The 19,377-nt window shown below is 35.9% G+C and overlaps 1 protein-coding gene across 1 annotated transcript; it reads left to right on the forward strand.

The window, feature by feature from the left end:
• The first annotated feature begins 2,722 nt into the window (after positions 1–2,722).
• agmat (agmatinase (putative)) lies at positions 2,723–15,912 on the forward strand. The gene is made up of 7 exons (XM_033628383.2): positions 2,723–3,092; positions 13,796–13,998; positions 14,138–14,186; positions 14,328–14,523; positions 14,835–15,014; positions 15,227–15,311; positions 15,406–15,912. Exons 1-7 carry the CDS (start codon positions 2,788–2,790, stop codon positions 15,477–15,479), a joined length of 1,092 nt encoding a protein of 363 aa, XP_033484274.1. The 5' UTR covers positions 2,723–2,787; the 3' UTR covers positions 15,480–15,912.
• The last annotated feature ends 3,465 nt before the right edge of the window (positions 15,913–19,377 follow it).

Raw genomic sequence — 19,377 nt, forward strand, 5'->3', positions numbered from 1 at the left:
CGGATATCTTAGTTACAACATGATTGAGCTAGCAAAGCAGTTTTGTGTTGCTATGTGTGGTATTTATTCAGTTTTGGGAAATCACGATGTCTAGAACGCACCAGTGGCTGCAGCTGACAGGGACAGCTAACAGCAGCAAAGCTAACATCAAGACATCATCTGTTAAAATCCTCCCGTTGTCGGATACGACATGAAACTACTCCAGTTAGCTCAATCATGTTGTAACTAAGACATCCGCTGGAAAAAATATTTTTTTCATGGACTGTTTATTGAGTTATTACAGACACTGCTAACGGCTAACGGCTAACGGCTAACGGCGTCCCTACATCACCCCGGTCAAAATGGTCGCGCAACGATTACGCCACATCCAGAGCCCTGTAACTTTACAGGAACCTTCCTCCTACTCTGCTCTCTCAGTGGAGACACGGCGGTTGAGAGGGCCGAGCGAGAGGACGTTCCTGTAGTAGTTCCTGCCCCCAAATAGTACCAGGAACTTCTTCAGTGGAAACGGGCCTAAAGTGATTACTGCATTCTTTGATTGTATAAATGTGAAGCCTATATATAGAATACTTTTTTTTACGTTTCATCAGCTAAAATGTTCGTCTTACATCTATGACCTGGAGCCTTTCCCTCTAAATTTTGCTAAACTTCAGCAGCGGGGGCCTGAAGTCTCTCTAGCGAGGTTAGCTATGGATTACAAATCAAAAAAAAAAAGGAAAATTATTGGAGGAAAATAGAGGATTTAATAGTGCGTGGACAGATTCATTTGCTTTCACCACCAACACTGCAGAGTGACAGTAAATAAATATAAATAACCTACTGACAGTGTAGCCACCTTGTAGTAAATCATACTAATGGATGCTCATTTAGACCTGTTTATAATGCTGATGGGCTAATTCAGACTTAATAGGCTGTTACCTTTATTCAAATATATTTTGCAGCTCCAGACAGATTTTTTTCCTTTTTCTTTGGCCAGTAATGGCTCATTTAATAGTAAAGGTTGCAGAACCAATAGTCACAAGGTGGTGCCTTCACCAGCTCTAAAAGAAGGAGAGAATTCTACTGAAAGAATCAAATCCATGTTTTTATCATGACATATACTAAATATAAACAATTAGATAAACAACAGCACTGCTGGAGACTCTGTGGGCAGGTGAATGCTAATCACTCCCATATATTTTGGTCACGTATACAATCACAAACATTCTGCAAAAGGGTTATTCCGATCCTTGACGGAATTTCTGGGTACAAGATTCCAAATGATCCACAGATTGTGAACTTGGGACTGATACCTGAGGACATTTATCTGTGAAAAATCCTGATACTGGCTTGTAAAAAAGGTCATTACTAGGAGCTGGATGAAATGTGACCCTCCAGGTCAGTGGATGGACACTGTAGAGGAACTATATTCTATGGAAATCTGACCTCTCACTTAAGGACTAAAGCAAGGACAAATACACAATGCTAATATGTCGTCATTTTTTTGTAAGGCAAAGACAATTGGTTTTATAGATATAACACATGTTTATACTTGTAAGTCATGGATAATGGGTATTTTATATGATATACTAAGATTTTAGTAAGATAGATATTTGGTAATTAGTTTTATACACATGGTTTACTTTTGTGTGACAAAGTTAAAAGGTAATAACAATGGTATATTTAGTCTTAGGTATAGTATTATCTATATAAGGAAGCTGCATGTTTCATGTCACTCAATGACTTATGGAGAAGGGGTGGGATTTAATAAGTTTATACTTCCTCCCACTTATTTTCGGATGTGTAAATCACACTAACTATACACTGACAACTGCTTTACATTATGCTTTTCATCATTTGTAAATACTGCTTTCTGTCTGCTTATTTGCATGTTCATGTCTTTTTTTATACGTTTGAAATACATATGAAATATCAATATAAACGGACAGAAAACAAGAGAAAAGAGGTGTTGTTGGTCAGCTGTATCAAAAGTTATGAACTGAATGCAGTGGCATTCTATCTCAAAAGTAAATAAATAAACAAATTAGTAAGTAAGTAAATAATAAATAAATTAAATATAAATAAATAAATAAAAAATAAATTAAAATTTTTAAAAATTGTATACCGTCTTTAATCCTGACTTGCTATATCATATAAATCTTCCTTTTAAAAATAAGTATATATATATATATATATATATATATATATATATATATATAAAATAAATATAAAAAATATAATATATATATATAATTTTTTATTTTTTAAGGAAGATTTATATGATATAGCAAATCTGGTTAAAAACGGCATACATTTTTTTTTTAATTAATATTATATTCTCACGTTTTCGATACCGTCTTAAATGTGACTGAATTCTACCATATTTTCAGTGACTCAAATTCTGAAGTCAAGTTAGGCTATAATCATTTACACAGCTGCCCCTCCTACCTGCTCTGTTATGGACTCGTGCTGCCTTCATGGTCAGGACTCACATCGCTCATATCTTAAATCTGAAAACTACATGTACATAAATGAACGACATGTAGCAAACGTATATCTCACCTGTAGTGATGTGACACTGCGCAGCGGTGATGTGATGAGAAGAGATGCATTTAACCCAGGAGCGTGTGGTAATTTAATAGACATGTAATACTATCATAGTTTACTTTTTGTCAGTTACTGTACAGTTGATACAGAATGTTACGAGCTTTGGAGGAAGCACCTAAAGTATCATCAGGACTTCGTTAGTCCGTGGGTTTATCTCAGGCTGCTGTCAGCTCCACATCACAGCCACAGCTCACAGTCGGCATGTTTTCATGTTGGAGAAACTTTAATATAAGTCGCAGAGCTGCTTCCGGTGCAGCGGACTTGTTCTCTCTGCGGACACGTCAAACTGCGTGTGTGTGCAGCGACAGACGAACTGTGTGCATTAATCCCAACAGACAGAGTTCAGGGAAACGGTACAATGTGCCACCGAGCGCAGAGTTTGTCGCCAGGGTGTCGGGGATCCCCACCATGGCAAAGTTACCTTTCCAGGACACAGCCGAGGGGCTCGATGCGGCGTTTGTCGGAGTACCGATTGATACCGGGACCTCCAACCGACCCGGAGCAAGGTGGGTTTTCTCTCTGCAGCTGCCTGTGGCTGGAGTTGGCCTGTTACTGTCTGCAACAAGGGTCACAGCTACTTTACAATATTACTCTACTATTATGTAACAGTGTAACTTCCTTTTTACAAGTGTACAACCGCAGCAGTTACTATCAAGGTTATTAACATACATTCGAATTGAATATATGGAATGAAAGGTGGAATATATAGAATTATAGTCTAGATATATGGAATGAAAGGTGGAATATATAGAATTATAGTCTAGATATATGGAATGAAATCTAAATATATGGAATGAAAGGTGGAATATATAGAATTATAGTCTAGATATATGGAATGAAAGGTGGAATATATAGAATTATAGTCTAGATATATGGAATGAAATCTAAATATATGGAATGAAAGGTGGAATATATAGAATTATAGTCTAGATATATGGAATGAAATCTAAATATATGAAATGAAAGGTGGAATATATAGAATTATAGTCTAGATATATGGAATGAAAGGTGGAATATATAGAATTATCATCTAGATATATGGAATGAAATCTAAATATATGGAATGAAAGGTGGAATATATAGAATTATAGTCTAGATATATGGAATGAAAGATGGAATAGATAGAATTATCATCTAGATATATGGAATGAAAGGTGGAATATATAGAATTATAGTCTAGATATATGGAATGAAATCTAAATATATGGAATGAAAGGTGGAATATATAGAATTATAGTCTAGATATATGGAATGAAAGGTGGAATATATAGAATTATAGTCTAGATATATGGAATGAAATCTAAATATATGGAATGAAAGGTGGAATATATAGAATTATAGTCTAGATATATGGAATGAAATCTAAATATATGGAATGAAAGGTGGAATATATAGAATTATAGTCTAGATATATGGAATGAAAGGTGGAATATATAGAATTATCATCTAGATATATGGAATGAAATCTAAATATATGGAATGAAAGGTGGAATATATAGAATTATAGTCTAGATATATGGAATGAAAGATGGAATAGATAGAATTATCATCTAGATATATGGAATGAAATCTAAATATATGGAATGAAAGGTGGAATATATAGAATTATAGTCTAGATATATGGAATGAAATCTAAATATATGGAATGAAAGGTGGAATATATAGAATTATAGTCTAGATATATGGAATGAAAGGTGGAATATATAGAATTATCATCTAGATATATGGAATGAAATCTAAATATATGGAATGAAAGGTGGAATATATAGAATTATAGTCTAGATATATGGAATGAAATCTAAATATATGGAATGAAAGGTGGAATATATAGAATTATAGTCTAGATATATGGAATGAAATCTAAATATATGGAATGAAAGGTGGAATATATAGAATTATAGTCTAGATATATGGAATGAAAGGTGGAATATATAGAATTATAGTCTAGATATATGAAATGAAATCTAAATATATGGAATGAAAGGTGGAATATATAGAATTATCATCTAGATATATGGAATGAAATCTAAATATATGGAATGAAAGGTGGAATATATAGAATTATAGTCTAGATATATGGAATGAAATCTAACTATATGGAATGAAAGGTGGAATATATAGAATTATCATCTAGATATATGGAATGAAAGGTGGAATATATAGAATTATAGTCTAGATATATGGAATGGAATGTAAATATATGGAATGAAAATTGGTATCCATGGCACTATAGTGTGATTATATGGAATGCAACCTGAATATACAGTCCCTGACAAAAGTCTTGTCGCTTATCCTAGTTGTAGGAACAACAAATAATAACCTGACTTGTAGCTGATCAATTGGGATCAGAAATAGCTTATATGAAAGGCAAAGGCCTTTAGATTATGCTTATTATACCAAAATAAAGTTGTGTATCATTCATTGAGTTTTATCATTTAATTAGGACAGAAAGGTCAGATCTTGCTTGGACAAAAGTCTTGTCGTGTCTTTAAACGATTCAACCAATCACAGATTAGAGCTCCACCTGTGACAAATACTGTAATTAACACATTCCCAGGTGTGTATAAAAAGAACCCCAGCACACCAGACCTTCATGTGAAGTGCAACCTGACCGCTGATAACATGCCAAAGATTCAACCACAGACCAAAGTGCTGATCACCAAGAGCCTGAAGACCAAGTCTGCTGCTGAGGTGGCAGACATCTTCAGTGTATCCAAACGTCAAGTGGAGAGGATAAAAAAAAGATTTGAAGAAACTGGTGACGTTCATGACAAGCCCAGGTCAGGCAGACCCCGTAACACAACTGTTAGAGAGGACCGTTTGTTGCTTCGGCAGTCCAGGGCCAGCCATTTTTCAACTGCAGCAGAGCTACATCAGAACTGGTCACCAGAAACCCCTGTATCTACCAGAACAGTTTGTGGAATTCTCTCATGCAATGGTCTCCATGGCCGAATTACTGCTCACAAACCAGCATTAAACAGAAGACAACAAAAGAATCGTGCTGCATTTGCCAAGGCCCACAGCTTGCAGAAAGGATGGACAGTGGAAAAGTGGCAGAAGGTTGATTTTTCTGATGAATCATCCATTGAACTGCATCCCAATCGCCGCAAATACTGCAGAAGACCTGTTGGAACCCGCATGGACCCAAGATTCACCCAGAAAACAGTCAAGTTTGGTGGAGGAAAAATCATGGTTTGGGGTTACATCCAGTATGGGGGTGTGCGAGAGACCTGCAGAGTGGATGGCAACATCAACAGCCTGAAGTATCAAGAGGTTCTCGCTGCCCATTACATTCCAAACCACAAGAGAGGGCAAATTCTTCAGCAGGATGGTGCTCCTTCTCATACTTCAGCCTCCACATCAAAGTTCCTGAAAGTGAAGAAGGTCAAGGTGCTCCAGGATTGGCCAGCCCGATCACCAGACATGAACATTATTGAGCATGTCTGGGGTAAGATGAAGGAGGAGGCTTGGAAGATGAAACCAAAGAATCTTGATGAACTCTGGGAGTCCTGCAAGACTGCTTTCTTTGCCATTCCAGATGACTTCATCAATAAGTTATTTGAGTCATTGCCGAGACGTATGGATGCAATCCTCCAAGCTCATGGGAGTCATACACGATATTAATTCTTTTTCCCAAGGCACCATGACTTTATGTTCTGATGTTATTGGAGCATGTTTGTGTATTCAAAATAAAGTATCATTTCTACAGTACATTATTTTTGTATGTGACAAGACTTTTGTCCAAGCAAGATCTGACCTTTCTGTCCTAATTAAATGATAAAATTCAGTGAATGATACACAACTTTATTTTGGTATAATAAGCATAATTTAGAGGCCTTTGCCTTTCATATAAGCCATTTCTGATTCCAATTGATCAACTACAAGTCAAGTTATTATTTGTTGTTCCTACAACTTGGATAAGCGACAAGACTTTTGTCAGGGACTGTATGGAATGAAACTTGGAATATATATAGCCTGATTATATAGAGTGAAACTTTAATATATAGAATGGTTCAATAAGTGTGAGGCGAAATCTCTGCAATCCAAATTCAATTCTTGATCCTGACAAAAGGAGGGTACATCATTCTTCTCAACAAAACTGAGGAACCAAATCTGGCTGTTGTTGCATGATTCAACAGTTTGGATCCTCCTGACTTCAGGCTTTCAGGCCTTGTAGGCCTCAAGCCAAACACATTCAGCTGGAAATCAAGAATCCCCACATCTTGATGGTAAACAGTGTGAATTACTGCTACAACCACACACTAAACACTGAAACTAACCAGCTGAGAAAAGGGGATGCCTCCGAAAAAGCAACCAGATGAAGATTATGTTTCACTCGTGGTGGTGCATGAACTTCTGGAACAATAAAAGACATTCTACAAAGACTTGATGTGCCAACAAGAAAATCGCTTCAAAGACTTTGTCCAGATGATTCTGGACTCGTCAAACAAGCGACTGGATGATTTGACAAGAGAAGTGCAGGATTTAAAAACAAGCCTTCAATTTACTCAGGATGAGGTGGATGGGCTAAAACAAACACAGGCCCAAACATCTGAACATCTTCAATCCTTCAAGGCTGACCTCACTTCACTGCAGGGGACTGCTCTCAATGTATCTAACAAAATGGATTATATTGAGAATCATTCAAGACGAAACAACATCATCATAGATGGCCTTGATGAATCTCCTAATGAAAAATGGACTGAGACTGAAAATAAAATTATGAGCCTTCTTTCAGAGAAGATGAAGATAGATCACCGTCAGATTGAAATTGAACGTGCTCATCGTTCAGGAAAACCTGCCTCAATGAGTAATAAACCCCGACCAATTACAGTGAAGCTCCTAAGGCATAAGGACAAACTTTCTATTCTGGCCAAAGCAAAAACCCTTAAAGGGTCTAACATCTACATAAATGAGGACTTCTCTGATATTGTTCGACAGAAGAGGAGAGAACTTCTACCAGAGATGAAAGCTGCACGAGAGAGAGGAGACATAGCCTACCACCACCATCCCACAAGCCAAGAAGAAATGAGATGACGACATAAGGTGTCCAGCCTTAGATGGCTGATTGGTATAATGGTACTGTTTTTGTTTTTTTTGTTTACTTTTAATATCATATGATTAAACATGAACAGTGTTCACAGTGTCAAAGGCATATGAATTTGAGCATTTACTGTGCACTTTGCAAAAATGGGTTTCATATTAAATGTACGCCTGTATCTAAAAAGACAACTGGCATATGGACATCTTGGATCTGTAAAGACTGCGTAATTCTTTTTCCTTTTCATACACTTGAGGATGATGATTTTGCCTCCTACCTGCTAGACAGACATGACTGAAGAATCATAGACACTGATAATATGATGTTTAACCCATTTGATTTAAATCATAAAAATGAATCTTGTCATGATTCAAATTTTGATCCTGATATAAATTTTTTCTCAACACACTCTAATCTAGGTCAATGCCACTACTATAGAGAAAGTCAATTTAAGTCGTATATTAAATCACTTTCAACAAAGTCAATTTTTTTTTCATTACTGCATCTTAATGCTTGTAGCTTACCAAAAAATTATGACCAGATTGTGCATTATTTATCACTCTTAGAACGTGACTTTTCAGTAGTTGCTTTAACAGAAACGTGGCTTACTGAGGAAACTAAGGATTTATATGGAATGTTATCGTATAATTCTATTCATGCTGTTAGGGAACATAAAATCGGAGGTGGTGTTGTAGTTTTTATACATAAAAAAACATCACTTTGAGAATAGACCTGATCTTTCCCTTAAATCTGATAAAATTGATATAGAATCTGTTTATTGAAATTTCATGCTATAACAATGGGACAAATGTGATTGTAGGTGGTATATATAGACCTCTAGACACAGACATAAATAGTTTTAATGTTAGTTTGAAGAAAACCTTGGAGCAAATAAATAAGGAGGGGAAAACATGTTATATTCTTGGGGACTTTAATATCAACCTTTTTAGGGCTGAAAATCATTCTCCTACAGAAGATTTTTTAATAATTTATGTGCAAATTATTTCTATCCAACCATCAGTAAACCAACAAGAGTGACAAATAAATCTGCATCCTTGATTGATAATATATTGACAAATTCCATTCAAAATATGACAAATTCAGGAATATTATATGCAGATATCTCTGATCATTTTCCAGTCTTCCAACTTACTACGATTGGTGGAACCAAAACTGAAAATCAAGTTGTTACAGAAACGTATAGAAAATTTAATGTAAGTAACAAACGTAAATTTAAGGATATGTTGGAGAAGATATCTTTTGAAGATGTATATACGGAGAATGATGCAAATTTAGCCTACAACTTATTCATGAAATCATTTAATTCTGCATTCTTTAAAAGTTTTCCATTAGTAACTTCCTTTCAAAGATTGGACAAAGATAATAACAATGGTTGGTTTACTACTGGTTTGAAAAAATCAGCTAAAATAAAAAACAAACTTTATAAAAAATATATTTTTATGTCCTACACCCCTTAATCTAGCAAATTATAAGCTATTTTAAAAAAATAAATATAATCATCTTCTTAGAATGGCAAAAAAGAGTTTTTTCAGTGATCAATTTAAGAATTCTGCAAGTAATATCAAGGCCACATGGAAAATTATAAATCAATTACTAGAAGAAAAAGAAAAAAACATCAACAAACTTTCCTCCTAGTTATTCTCATGGGAAAACATCCATTACAAATCCATTTGATATTGCTTGCAAATTCAATGAGTTTTTTGTAAATGTGGGAGTCTCTATTTCAGAGAAGATTGGGAATACGAACGAAAGTCCAACTGATTACATAAGAGGTTGTTTTCCATCAGTTTGCCATTTTGAACCTCCAGATAACAAAGAGATAAATGATATTATAATAGACTTAAATAATTCTGCCGCAGGTCATGACAGAATTACTGCATCCCTTGTTAAAGAGGTAAAAGAACTAATTCTGAAACCATTATTACATATTTTTGCGGTATCCATGGAAACTGGTGTTATTCCCTCTGATCTCAAGATTGCAAAGGTTATTCCAATTTTTCAGTCAGGCGATCCAGGGTTTTTTACAAATTACCATCCCATTTCAGTTCTTCCTTGCTTTTCCAAAATTTTAGAAAAACTGGTATATAAACGTATTCTTAAACACTTAAACACATATAAAATACTGTATGAACACCAATATGGATTCCGTAAAAATCATTCTGCCCATATGGCCCTCTTACACCTAGTTGACAAGATTTATACTGCTTTAGAGAAGAAAGAGTTTACATGTAGTATTTTTCTGGATCTTTCAAAAGCATTTGATGCTGTCAATCATGACATTTTACTTACAAAAATGCATATATATGGATTTCATGGCCATGTTCTGAAGTGGCTTAGTAATTATGTACATAATAGACTGCAATATGTCAGTTTAAATGGTATAGAGTCTGAGAGGCATATGATACAATGTGGGGTTCCACAAGGTTCCATTTTAGGGCCATTATTGTTTCTTATATACATTAATGATCTTGCAGCAGTATCAAACACTTTATGTCCAATATTATTTGCAGATGATACCAATTTACTTATTTCCAATAGAAATTTTTCTGCACTTATGACTGAAGTAAACAATGGCCTTCATGCATTTTCAAAATGGTTTCAAATTAATAAATTGGCATTAAATGTGAAAAAATCTCATTTTATGATATTTGCAGGGAAAATGAATTATAATTTGGATTCAGTGAAAGTGCATATTGATGGCGAAGTAATGATTAAAGTTTCATCAACAAGATTCCTAGGGATATTAATTGATGAGAAACTTACTTGGAAAGAGCATATTAGTTTTGTTTGCAACAAGGTCACAAAATCTCTGGGGATTATTAGAAAAATTAGCGCTTTCATACATTCATCTTGTTTTTTAACATTATATTATAGTCTGGTATATCCATATCTCACCTACTGTAATATTGTATGGGCCAGTACTTTCCCCACATATCTTCATAAAATTCTACTGCTGCAAAAGCGTTTTGTCAGAATGGCTACTTTTTCCAAGTCATGTGCCCCAACGGCTCCACTTTTTTTGAAATGTAATATACTGGCTATTTTTGATTTAAATATTCTTCAAATATGTACATTTATTTTTAAATTGAAGTACATGGGTACAGACTTGCCACAAAGTTTCCAAACACTTTTCATTTGTAATTCTCAAGTCAATTATTATTCAACCAGACAAATCAATAACTTGTACCTACCAATGTATCATACATCTCAAGGACAGTTTTTATTAAGATACCGTGGAGTCCACTTATGGAATACAAATTTGCATTTATTAACCGATTCTATGTCTCTATCTAGATATAAAATGAAACTCAAGGAAGCTTTGATGTCAAAGAGATTTGGTATTGTAGAAGCTTGACTGACTTATGTTTTCAACATGTGTGCTGTTTTGTGATTTTATGTTTTTTCTCAATGTTTGAATTTAATATTAATTAGGTAGAAGATATTTTGTTGATGCTTCACACTGCATTGTTAGTATTATTACTGTTATTATTTTAATTTTATTTTAATTTTCCTAGGTGGGATTTTTTAGATAAGCCCGTAATGGGTTTCTACCTCACCTGCACATGTGATGTATTTGTTGCTTTTATATTTGAATTTTCTTTAAGAATGTGTTAATAATAAAACAAACAAACAAACAAACAAAATGAAAGGTGGAATATATAGAATGAAAGTTCAAATATATGGAATGAACCTCAGATATATGGAATGAAACTTGAATATACAGAATAAAAGTTGGAATATATAGAATGAAAGTTTGAATATATGGAATGGAACTTGAATATACGTAATAAAAGTTGGAATATATAGAATGAAAGTTTAAATATATGGAATGGAACTTGAATATACGGAATAAAAGTTGGAATATATAGAATGAAAATTGGAATATATAGAATTGTAGTCTAGATATATAGAATGAAATGTAAATATATGGAATGAAAATTGGTATACATAGTATAGTGTGATTATATGGAATGAAACTTGAATATATGGAATGAAAGGTGAAATATATAGAATGAAAGTTCAAATATATGGAATGGAACTTGAATATACGGAATAAAAGTTGGAATATATAGAATGAAAGTTTGAATATACGTAATAAAAGTTGGAATATATAGAATGAAAGTTTAAATATATGGAATGGAACTTGAATATACGGAATAAAAGTTGGAATATATAGAATGAAAGTTTAAATATATGGAATAGAACTTGAATATACAGAATAAAAGTTGGAATATATAGAATGAAAGTTTAAATATATGGAATAAAACTTGAGAGTATTAAATGAAATCCAAAGCTATTTATTATTATCTGTGACAAAGGAAATCATGAAATTCTCATATTTAAGAAGCAGGAAACCAGCAAATTTTTTGGCTTTTTTTTTTAAAGAATTACGAAAATTATTCAGTTATCAAAATAGTTGCAATTAATTTTCTGTCTATCAATTACTTGATTAATTGGCCAATTGTTGTAGCTCTGAATATATCCCTGTTCAGCTTAGTGCAGTGAAAGTGTCATGAAATGAAAAAAACTGAAGTTCAGCGGTTGCACAAAGACCTAGTTAAGGTTTTCTCAAAATAAAATCATTTGCACAAACCACCCTGAAGTCTTCTCCTTAAGATTTCCTTAACATGTTTACTTAAGTATTTATGGTTTTATCCTTGTCTTTGTCTTATATTTAAGTAATCCGTAGACTGTTGCACAAAAGACCTTAGCAACCAAAGCAAGGTAAAAAAAAAAACTTAAGGAGAAAACTTAAGGTGTTTTGTGCAAAGAGGTTCCCCAAACATGTTTGTAGTGTTGTACTTGAATAGATGTGCTTTATTACAGTTTTTCTCAATTGTTTACACACAAATACTGGTACTTGAGACACAATGACCACAACATGTAACTCATGCACCAACACCCTGAACCAATTCTGCTAAACTACAAGCACAGTTCCTGCTTTACACTCAAATTGCAGTTCTAAAACACATTTTTTTCAAAACACTACACACAATTCTCTGCATTTGGCACAATTTTCATGAAGAAAATCTCTTGTTTTCACAAAGAACACACTGTCATTCAAAATTCTAAAGTTAATTGCCCTACTATGCACACTGACTCATCACATGGGCAAACACCTGTCACACAGTTTTACAATTAGCAATCAGAGCTTTAGCATAAAAGGGCAACAGGTGGGCTTTTCTGTTTTGGAGCAATGGATGCCAACATTGGAAACAGAGGCAGAGCCAGAGGAGCGAGAGTAAGAGGAGGAGGACGGGGAGGATGAGGACGAGGAAGGCCAAGGACCGTAATCTCTGATGAGTTCCGAGCCACGTTTTCGGCCTGGAGATGGAAAGTGTATGACCGAAATCCACAAATGCGTATACCCCTTCTCCAAGCTATGGTAGACGCATGTGGAGATATAGCAGTTGATGCTTTTCATGGCTGGATTCGCCATGCTAGGCGATATTTCCCCCGCTGCTTGGCCAGGGAAAACATTGCTTGTGATGTGGATGAGGTGCTGTGTCCAGACCGAAACAGAAGAGAGGATGCAGCATAGTTTTGTTTTTGTTTTTTACTGTAACTGTATACAGTAAATTCTTCTGTTGTTTTGTATGTAGACCACTGTATGTGCAACTTTGTGTTGGTTGGAATGTACACTGTGTACATTGTTTTTGTGGAAAAAATAAAATATATTTGTTACCGTGTATTTGTGTGTTCTGAGTATAAAAACAATATTCTAAAACATTTTACAACACACTTATGTATGTACTGTCTGTAGTGTATCACTGAACAAAAAAAAGGCCCAAGTAATTATGATGAATGGAGAAGAAGTGTTCATCATAGTGTTTTAGATTGAGCACATCAGTGTTCAACTGGTTCTTATAAATGTCTATTCATATGATGGTTTGTGTGTCATTTGAAAACAAAATACCATTTTGAGAAGAAATAACATTGTTTTGAATGTAAAGTTTCATTTTGCAGGAGAATTGGGGGGTTTTGCCCATTGTGTGTGTGTTTTTTGATTTGTGTGTAGAGTTCTGAGAGTATGAGGCATGCTTTCAGAAAATGTGTGTAAACAATCGAGAAAAACTGTAATAATAACAGTCCACTTTGCTTCACAGCTTTGACATTAAACACCTGATCTTCCATCTACCGCTGCAGGTTTGGTCCGAGGCAGATCAGGGTAGAATCTGCCATGCTGAGAGCTTATAACAGCGGCACCAGGGCGGCGCCTTATGAGTCCCTCATGGTGGCTGATATCGGGGACGTCAATGTGAATGTGTATGACCTGAAGGACACCTGCAAACGCATCAGAGAGGCCTACAGGAAGATCCTGGCTACTGGCTGTATTCCTCTGACTATGGGTGAGAGTGAAGAAGAAGTTTACATAATGTCTTATCAAACAAACCCTGCATTGTCTTTACGACTATTATCTATTTAAATAACCTTATCAGCTGTAGTTTATGTTCGATCAAAGGTCCTTAAAGTCTTTGTTGTCTGCAGGTGGCGATCACACTATTGCATATCCCATCCTGCAAGCTGTTGCTGAGAAGTAAGTTTAGGCCACCCTTCATTGCCAGACATGATATATGTGATCAGATTGATTTTATATCAACTGGACAAGTTTAGCTAATTATTAACTACCTCTTAACAATTTCACACCCTGTGTTCTTGTTCTGTATGAATCCGTCAGGTATGGCCCAGTGGGTCTGGTCCATGTGGATGCTCATACTGACACCAGTGATGTGGTCCTGGGGGAGAAGATTGGACACGGGACTCCGTTCAGACGCTGTGTGGAGGAGGGGCTGCTGGACTGCAAGAGAGTGGTTCAGATCGGCCTGCGTGGTACAGGCTACTCTGCAGATTCATACGAGTGGAGCCGGGCGCAGGTACCTCTGCTACAATACTGGAAGTGTTGGTGAAAACATGAGGCAGAAGAAGGCAAACATTCTGGTTTTAATGTGTCTGAAGTTACAGTTATCAGTTCATTAATGTCATTATGTGTCATCACTGGCATGGTAAATGATATGTGGTACATCTTGTTGTCATGGTAACAGGAAAAGAAACCTCATAATCTTATTACCAGCCTGAAAATGAAGGAAATCTGAAACGATTGCATCAGAGTCAATGGAGCACAGCTGTGTTGCATGTCGTTAACCATTTAAGCAAAAAACAGTGATTGTCTTTGTATGTTGTGCAGGGTTTCCGTGTGGTACAAGCGGAGGAGTGCTGGTTCAAATCTCTCGCTCCTCTGATGGCTGAGGTCCGAGCTCAGATGGGAAAAGGTCCAGTGTATCTCAGCTTCGACATCGACGCTCTTGACCCGGGTTTCGCACCTGGAACAGGCACACCAGAGATAGCAGGCCTCACTCCTATACAGGTCAACACTGAAACAGACTTTAATCCCTCTCAACTATCCTCTGTGACTTTATTCTGAGGACACTGTTATCATAAGTAAATAATTTATTGACTGCACAAGCAGTGTAATGTCTGTGTACAGTAGGAGGCTCTTGTTTAAATACAATTGAATTTTTTTGTTTTATTTAACTTCTGACCTGTGTGAATATATTTCTGTTGTCTTGTTGGATTTAGGGAGTTGAGATTATTCGAGGCTGCCGTGGTCTGAACCTTGTTGGATGTGATCTGGTGGAGGTTTCTCCACCCTACGACACCACAGGTACTTTTCACACTTTATTTTACATTAAACTATTTTTAAATGTACATTTTCGTTTTACAACCATTCTTTATATATGTATCTTTTTCCTCAACAGGGAACACTGCACTGACTGGTGCCAACCTCCTTTTTGAAATGTTGTGCGTCCTCCCAAAAATTAAATACTACTGATCAGTACAGACCACACAGAGCAGAATAGAACAGGTAGTTTGTTAATAATGAATGTAGACACCACATGAGCCTCTTCTGCCAAATAAACCAGCAAGAAAGACAAATCACCCAGCAATTACAATTTAAACTTTTAATCAGTAAACATATTACATTTTATTACAGCTGTTAAGAACATAAATCCACTATTGACGATAAGTTGAAACACTCGACTGTAGCAGACATCACGTGCACTAACTTGTAAAAAGATTTTTGATAAATCCATGTATAATATTCTTCTGATCTTTTAAGTTTAATAAATGATCTCAGGTCCTATACTGTAGATGACATGATTATCTCATGTACATCCCAAAGTGCCAAAAAATACAGTGTTAATGACATTTTTACACTTCATGTTGACAAATCAGTGAATAAATCAAGCACATACGAAGTTTCACTTTTATGTGTCATGTCATATATTTCTATATCATACGATGCTATTTGGAAAGAACTTGTTACATGTTATCAATGCATGGTTGAGTGTTTCTGCAGTAGTGACAGTGAGGGTCAGAGGGGGGCAAGGTTTTGAAGGCTGCTTTGGTGATGTGGTTGACGTAGGACAGGAACAAGAGGGTGGTGTCACGGATAACTCCAAGGTTGTGGCTTTGGATCTAGAAGGGGATATGATGTGCAACAAAAGTTCCACAGCTGGAACTGAACCGGTACTTAAAAGTAAAGTGTGTTTTTCTCAAACTTGACATGTTTGCAAGTCACTTGCGGTCCATTCAGAATGGACATGTGACCCATCAGTAGGGAACCACTGACCTAGTGGAGCTGGCCTGTGTCCCATCTGTGTTACTGTTCTGCATACATGGTGCTTTTGCCATTGGAACTCAGAGGCAAACCCGAAAATGTCTTTGGTATTGTTCAAGTCAAATTAAAGAAGAACCTGGTCCCTAAAACAACACTTCTCTATTATGTGCGACCAGCAGGATGCAATATATGAGTGGAGGGTATATTGGGTGTCCCCCAGGGGTCAGTACTGGGTCCACTTTTATTCATCATCTACCTCATTCCCCTGGGCACAATCCTCTGTCACCATAGTATTAATTTCCGTTGCTATGCAGATGACACACGGGTCTACATGAATACTAACTGCCTAACTTAAAACACCTCATGTGATGTGTTTAACTGTTGCATCACCTGGGAATTTTCTATGACTTATCAGGTGTGAACAGATGTTAAAAACAAGCTCAGGTCTCTTCTGTCCATTGTCTGTTATTGTCCGATAGCACAGAGCTTATCAAAGACATGACATGGAAAAATGGTTGCTCGACACGAACTCATCAAAGCTGAGCTACTTTCTTTCCTCAAGCTCCTTATTGTTACTGTAAATGTCAACTGGCTTCTTCACTTTAAACACCCAGTAGTGTCTGAAAGGCTACTCACAGCCAAATATGTCGGAGCAGAACCTGTCAGCTTTGGTGGTGTAGAGATAAATGATTAACATTTGTGCAAGTAATGCATTTACTGTCAGCGTCACCAATGAAAAATTCAATCTCTTAAGGCCTGGTGAAATGACAGAAGTCCAACGAGTTTGGAAACATCTACGTAAATTAATATTTTTTATGGTTTGGAGTCAGTTGGCAGCCATTACTCTTCACGCTGATTTCCAATAGCCTTGCACCTTCATGTGAAGTGTGTACAAGTTTCAAATGAAATGTTTTAGTCATCCTTCCATGTAATGCACTGCCTATCCTGAGAACAAGACAGCCAGTCTCTGAGGAAGGTCTTCTACAACCTACTTTTGATACATCATGGAAAACTTCCCTTTGCCTCTGACGACTTGATGTGTCAGGGCCACCAAGGTGACTGGTTACTCATGTCTCATATCCAAGACAGGATATCCACAAACACACACATCAACCTTTTTAACTCACATCGAGGACAAGGCTGCTGAATAAATTTAGATGATTTACAGAGTCTCCATCTCCTGCACCACCTCTCTACTGACGGACTTAATGTGGATGCAGCTGAAGCACCACTCAGAGATGATCTTTATAAGGCATGGTCTCTTTTAGCTGTCAGGCAGCATGTTGTTGACATCCTGGTTAAAGTGCAATGTGTGCCTGCTGTCAGCAAAGTCCCTCTGGTTTTTGCTGTGGGATGGAAAGTTTAAGAAGTAAAAGATGACGTGGTGATGACTGTAGAAACCACTGCTGTAGGGCTGGATGTCACCACTTCGCCCATAATGGAAGCCTGTTAACTGGCACATCTGTCTTTTATTTACATTTGGTAGAACACATATCAACATGAGCAGACATTTCCCATATTTAAAAAAAAATAAACTGATGAACATGGTAATCTTGATTAACATGTTCTGAACATGTTTTTATCAGGATGCTTTTAATAAAAGGTGGACATTAGTTCAGTTGTAATTCTCTTCACTGTTGTATCCTCAAGTCGCCACTGTCATTTAATTGGCTCGATGAACTGAATGATGGATTCAGAATGGCTTCTTTCACTTTACAGAATACTATATTACTCTGTTTTCATCTATAACAAATAAATGCAATGGTATTTTCATTATTGTTTCTAAGTCTGGAGTCAAGTTTAGATACTATAGATGTATACTACCAGGTGGATTTGTAGTACAATTGTGCATCATATTATATTTATTTATTAATTAATAATATTTTATTCAGTGTTTTTATAGGTTTTTAATTGGCTGCATAAAGTGCCTTAAGTTAAGAGTTTCCTTAAGGTCCTTGGTAAGGTTTCCTCAAAATAAAATCGGTTGCACCAAACACCATTAAGTCTTCTCCTTAAGGTTTCCTTTGAATGTTTGCTTGAGTATTTATGGTTTTCTTCTTGTCTTGGTCTTATACTTAAGAAATATGTAGAGCGTTGCACAAAAGACCTTAGCAACCAAAGCAAGGTAAAAAAAACCCAAAACAAAACAAAAAAAACTTTGATTTTGATTTTACACTTTAGATTTGACTGAATTCATTTTCATTGCAATTTCTTCCTACAGTCTTTTTCTGTTTCCTGGTATTTGGGGATTAAATTCACTTTGTAGTTTGTGCTTTCTATGATTGTATTCCTCCAGAAGAATAATCTTTTTCTCCTCTGACCAATATGGTTTCATTGTCTTCTCTTCTGCCATTTCTTCACTATCTAACTAAGTCCACTTTGTGAGACGATAACAGGCATCACAAGCGTGAGTCCAAGCAAACAAACAATCTCCATGGAAGCTTTTACTACTGTAAAATTTCTTTCAGCACAGTAAGTGAGTTAATGTTTTCCCTTAACAAAGGAAACCTTAGAAGGGATTCTTTGCATCTGTGTAAGTCCCTCAGCTAAGGAGAAATTAAGCCTTAAGTGTCACAGTTAAGGAGAAAATTTAAGGTGTTTTGTACAACCGGTCCCTGATGCATTTGTTTTGGATGGGAAGAGACCTCTGCTGATAATTTGGCTCCTGGTAAAAACCTCCTGAACAATGAAAACTGAAGGAATTCTAACTGGGAGAAGTCTCAGCTGGTTGCAGTATAATATCCTCACCGCTAGATGCCACAAAATCCCCCTAAATCATACACTGTTCCTTTAAATGTAGTGGAATAGAAGTATACAGTGGCAGAAAATAGTAATACTCAGTTATAGCATAGTATAGTATGTCACATTTGTATGCCAAATGTAGGCTACTTAGCTAAATTCCCCAACAACTGGTTAGCTAAAAATGATAAAAACAGCATGCTAACTAGGCTTTATGTCTGCAGAGGCCAGTCACTAATATATGTGAGCTCACTGATTAAACAACAGCCATTATAATATCATTATAATCCTGCTGTAAAGACTCCAGATGTGTCATAACAAACTGTCACCATGACATTCACACAGTACTTTTCATTACAGTTTTTCTCAG

The sequence above is a fragment of the Epinephelus lanceolatus genome, chromosome 8 (assembly GCF_041903045.1).
Source record: "Epinephelus lanceolatus isolate andai-2023 chromosome 8, ASM4190304v1, whole genome shotgun sequence".
Taxonomy (NCBI): Eukaryota; Metazoa; Chordata; class Actinopteri; order Perciformes; family Serranidae; genus Epinephelus; species Epinephelus lanceolatus.

Excerpts from the sequence above, each read along its gene's own strand:
- agmat (XM_033628383.2), top strand. The coding sequence starts at position 2,788 with ATGTTTTCATGTTGGAGAAACTTTAATATAAGTCGCAGAGCTGCTTCC. Across the intron at positions 3,093-13,795 it reads TCCAACCGACCCGGAGCAAG|GTTTGGTCCGAGGCAGATCA; the intron begins GTGGGTTTTCTC and ends CTACCGCTGCAG. Across the intron at positions 13,999-14,137 it reads CTGTATTCCTCTGACTATGG|GTGGCGATCACACTATTGCA; the intron begins GTGAGAGTGAAG and ends TGTTGTCTGCAG.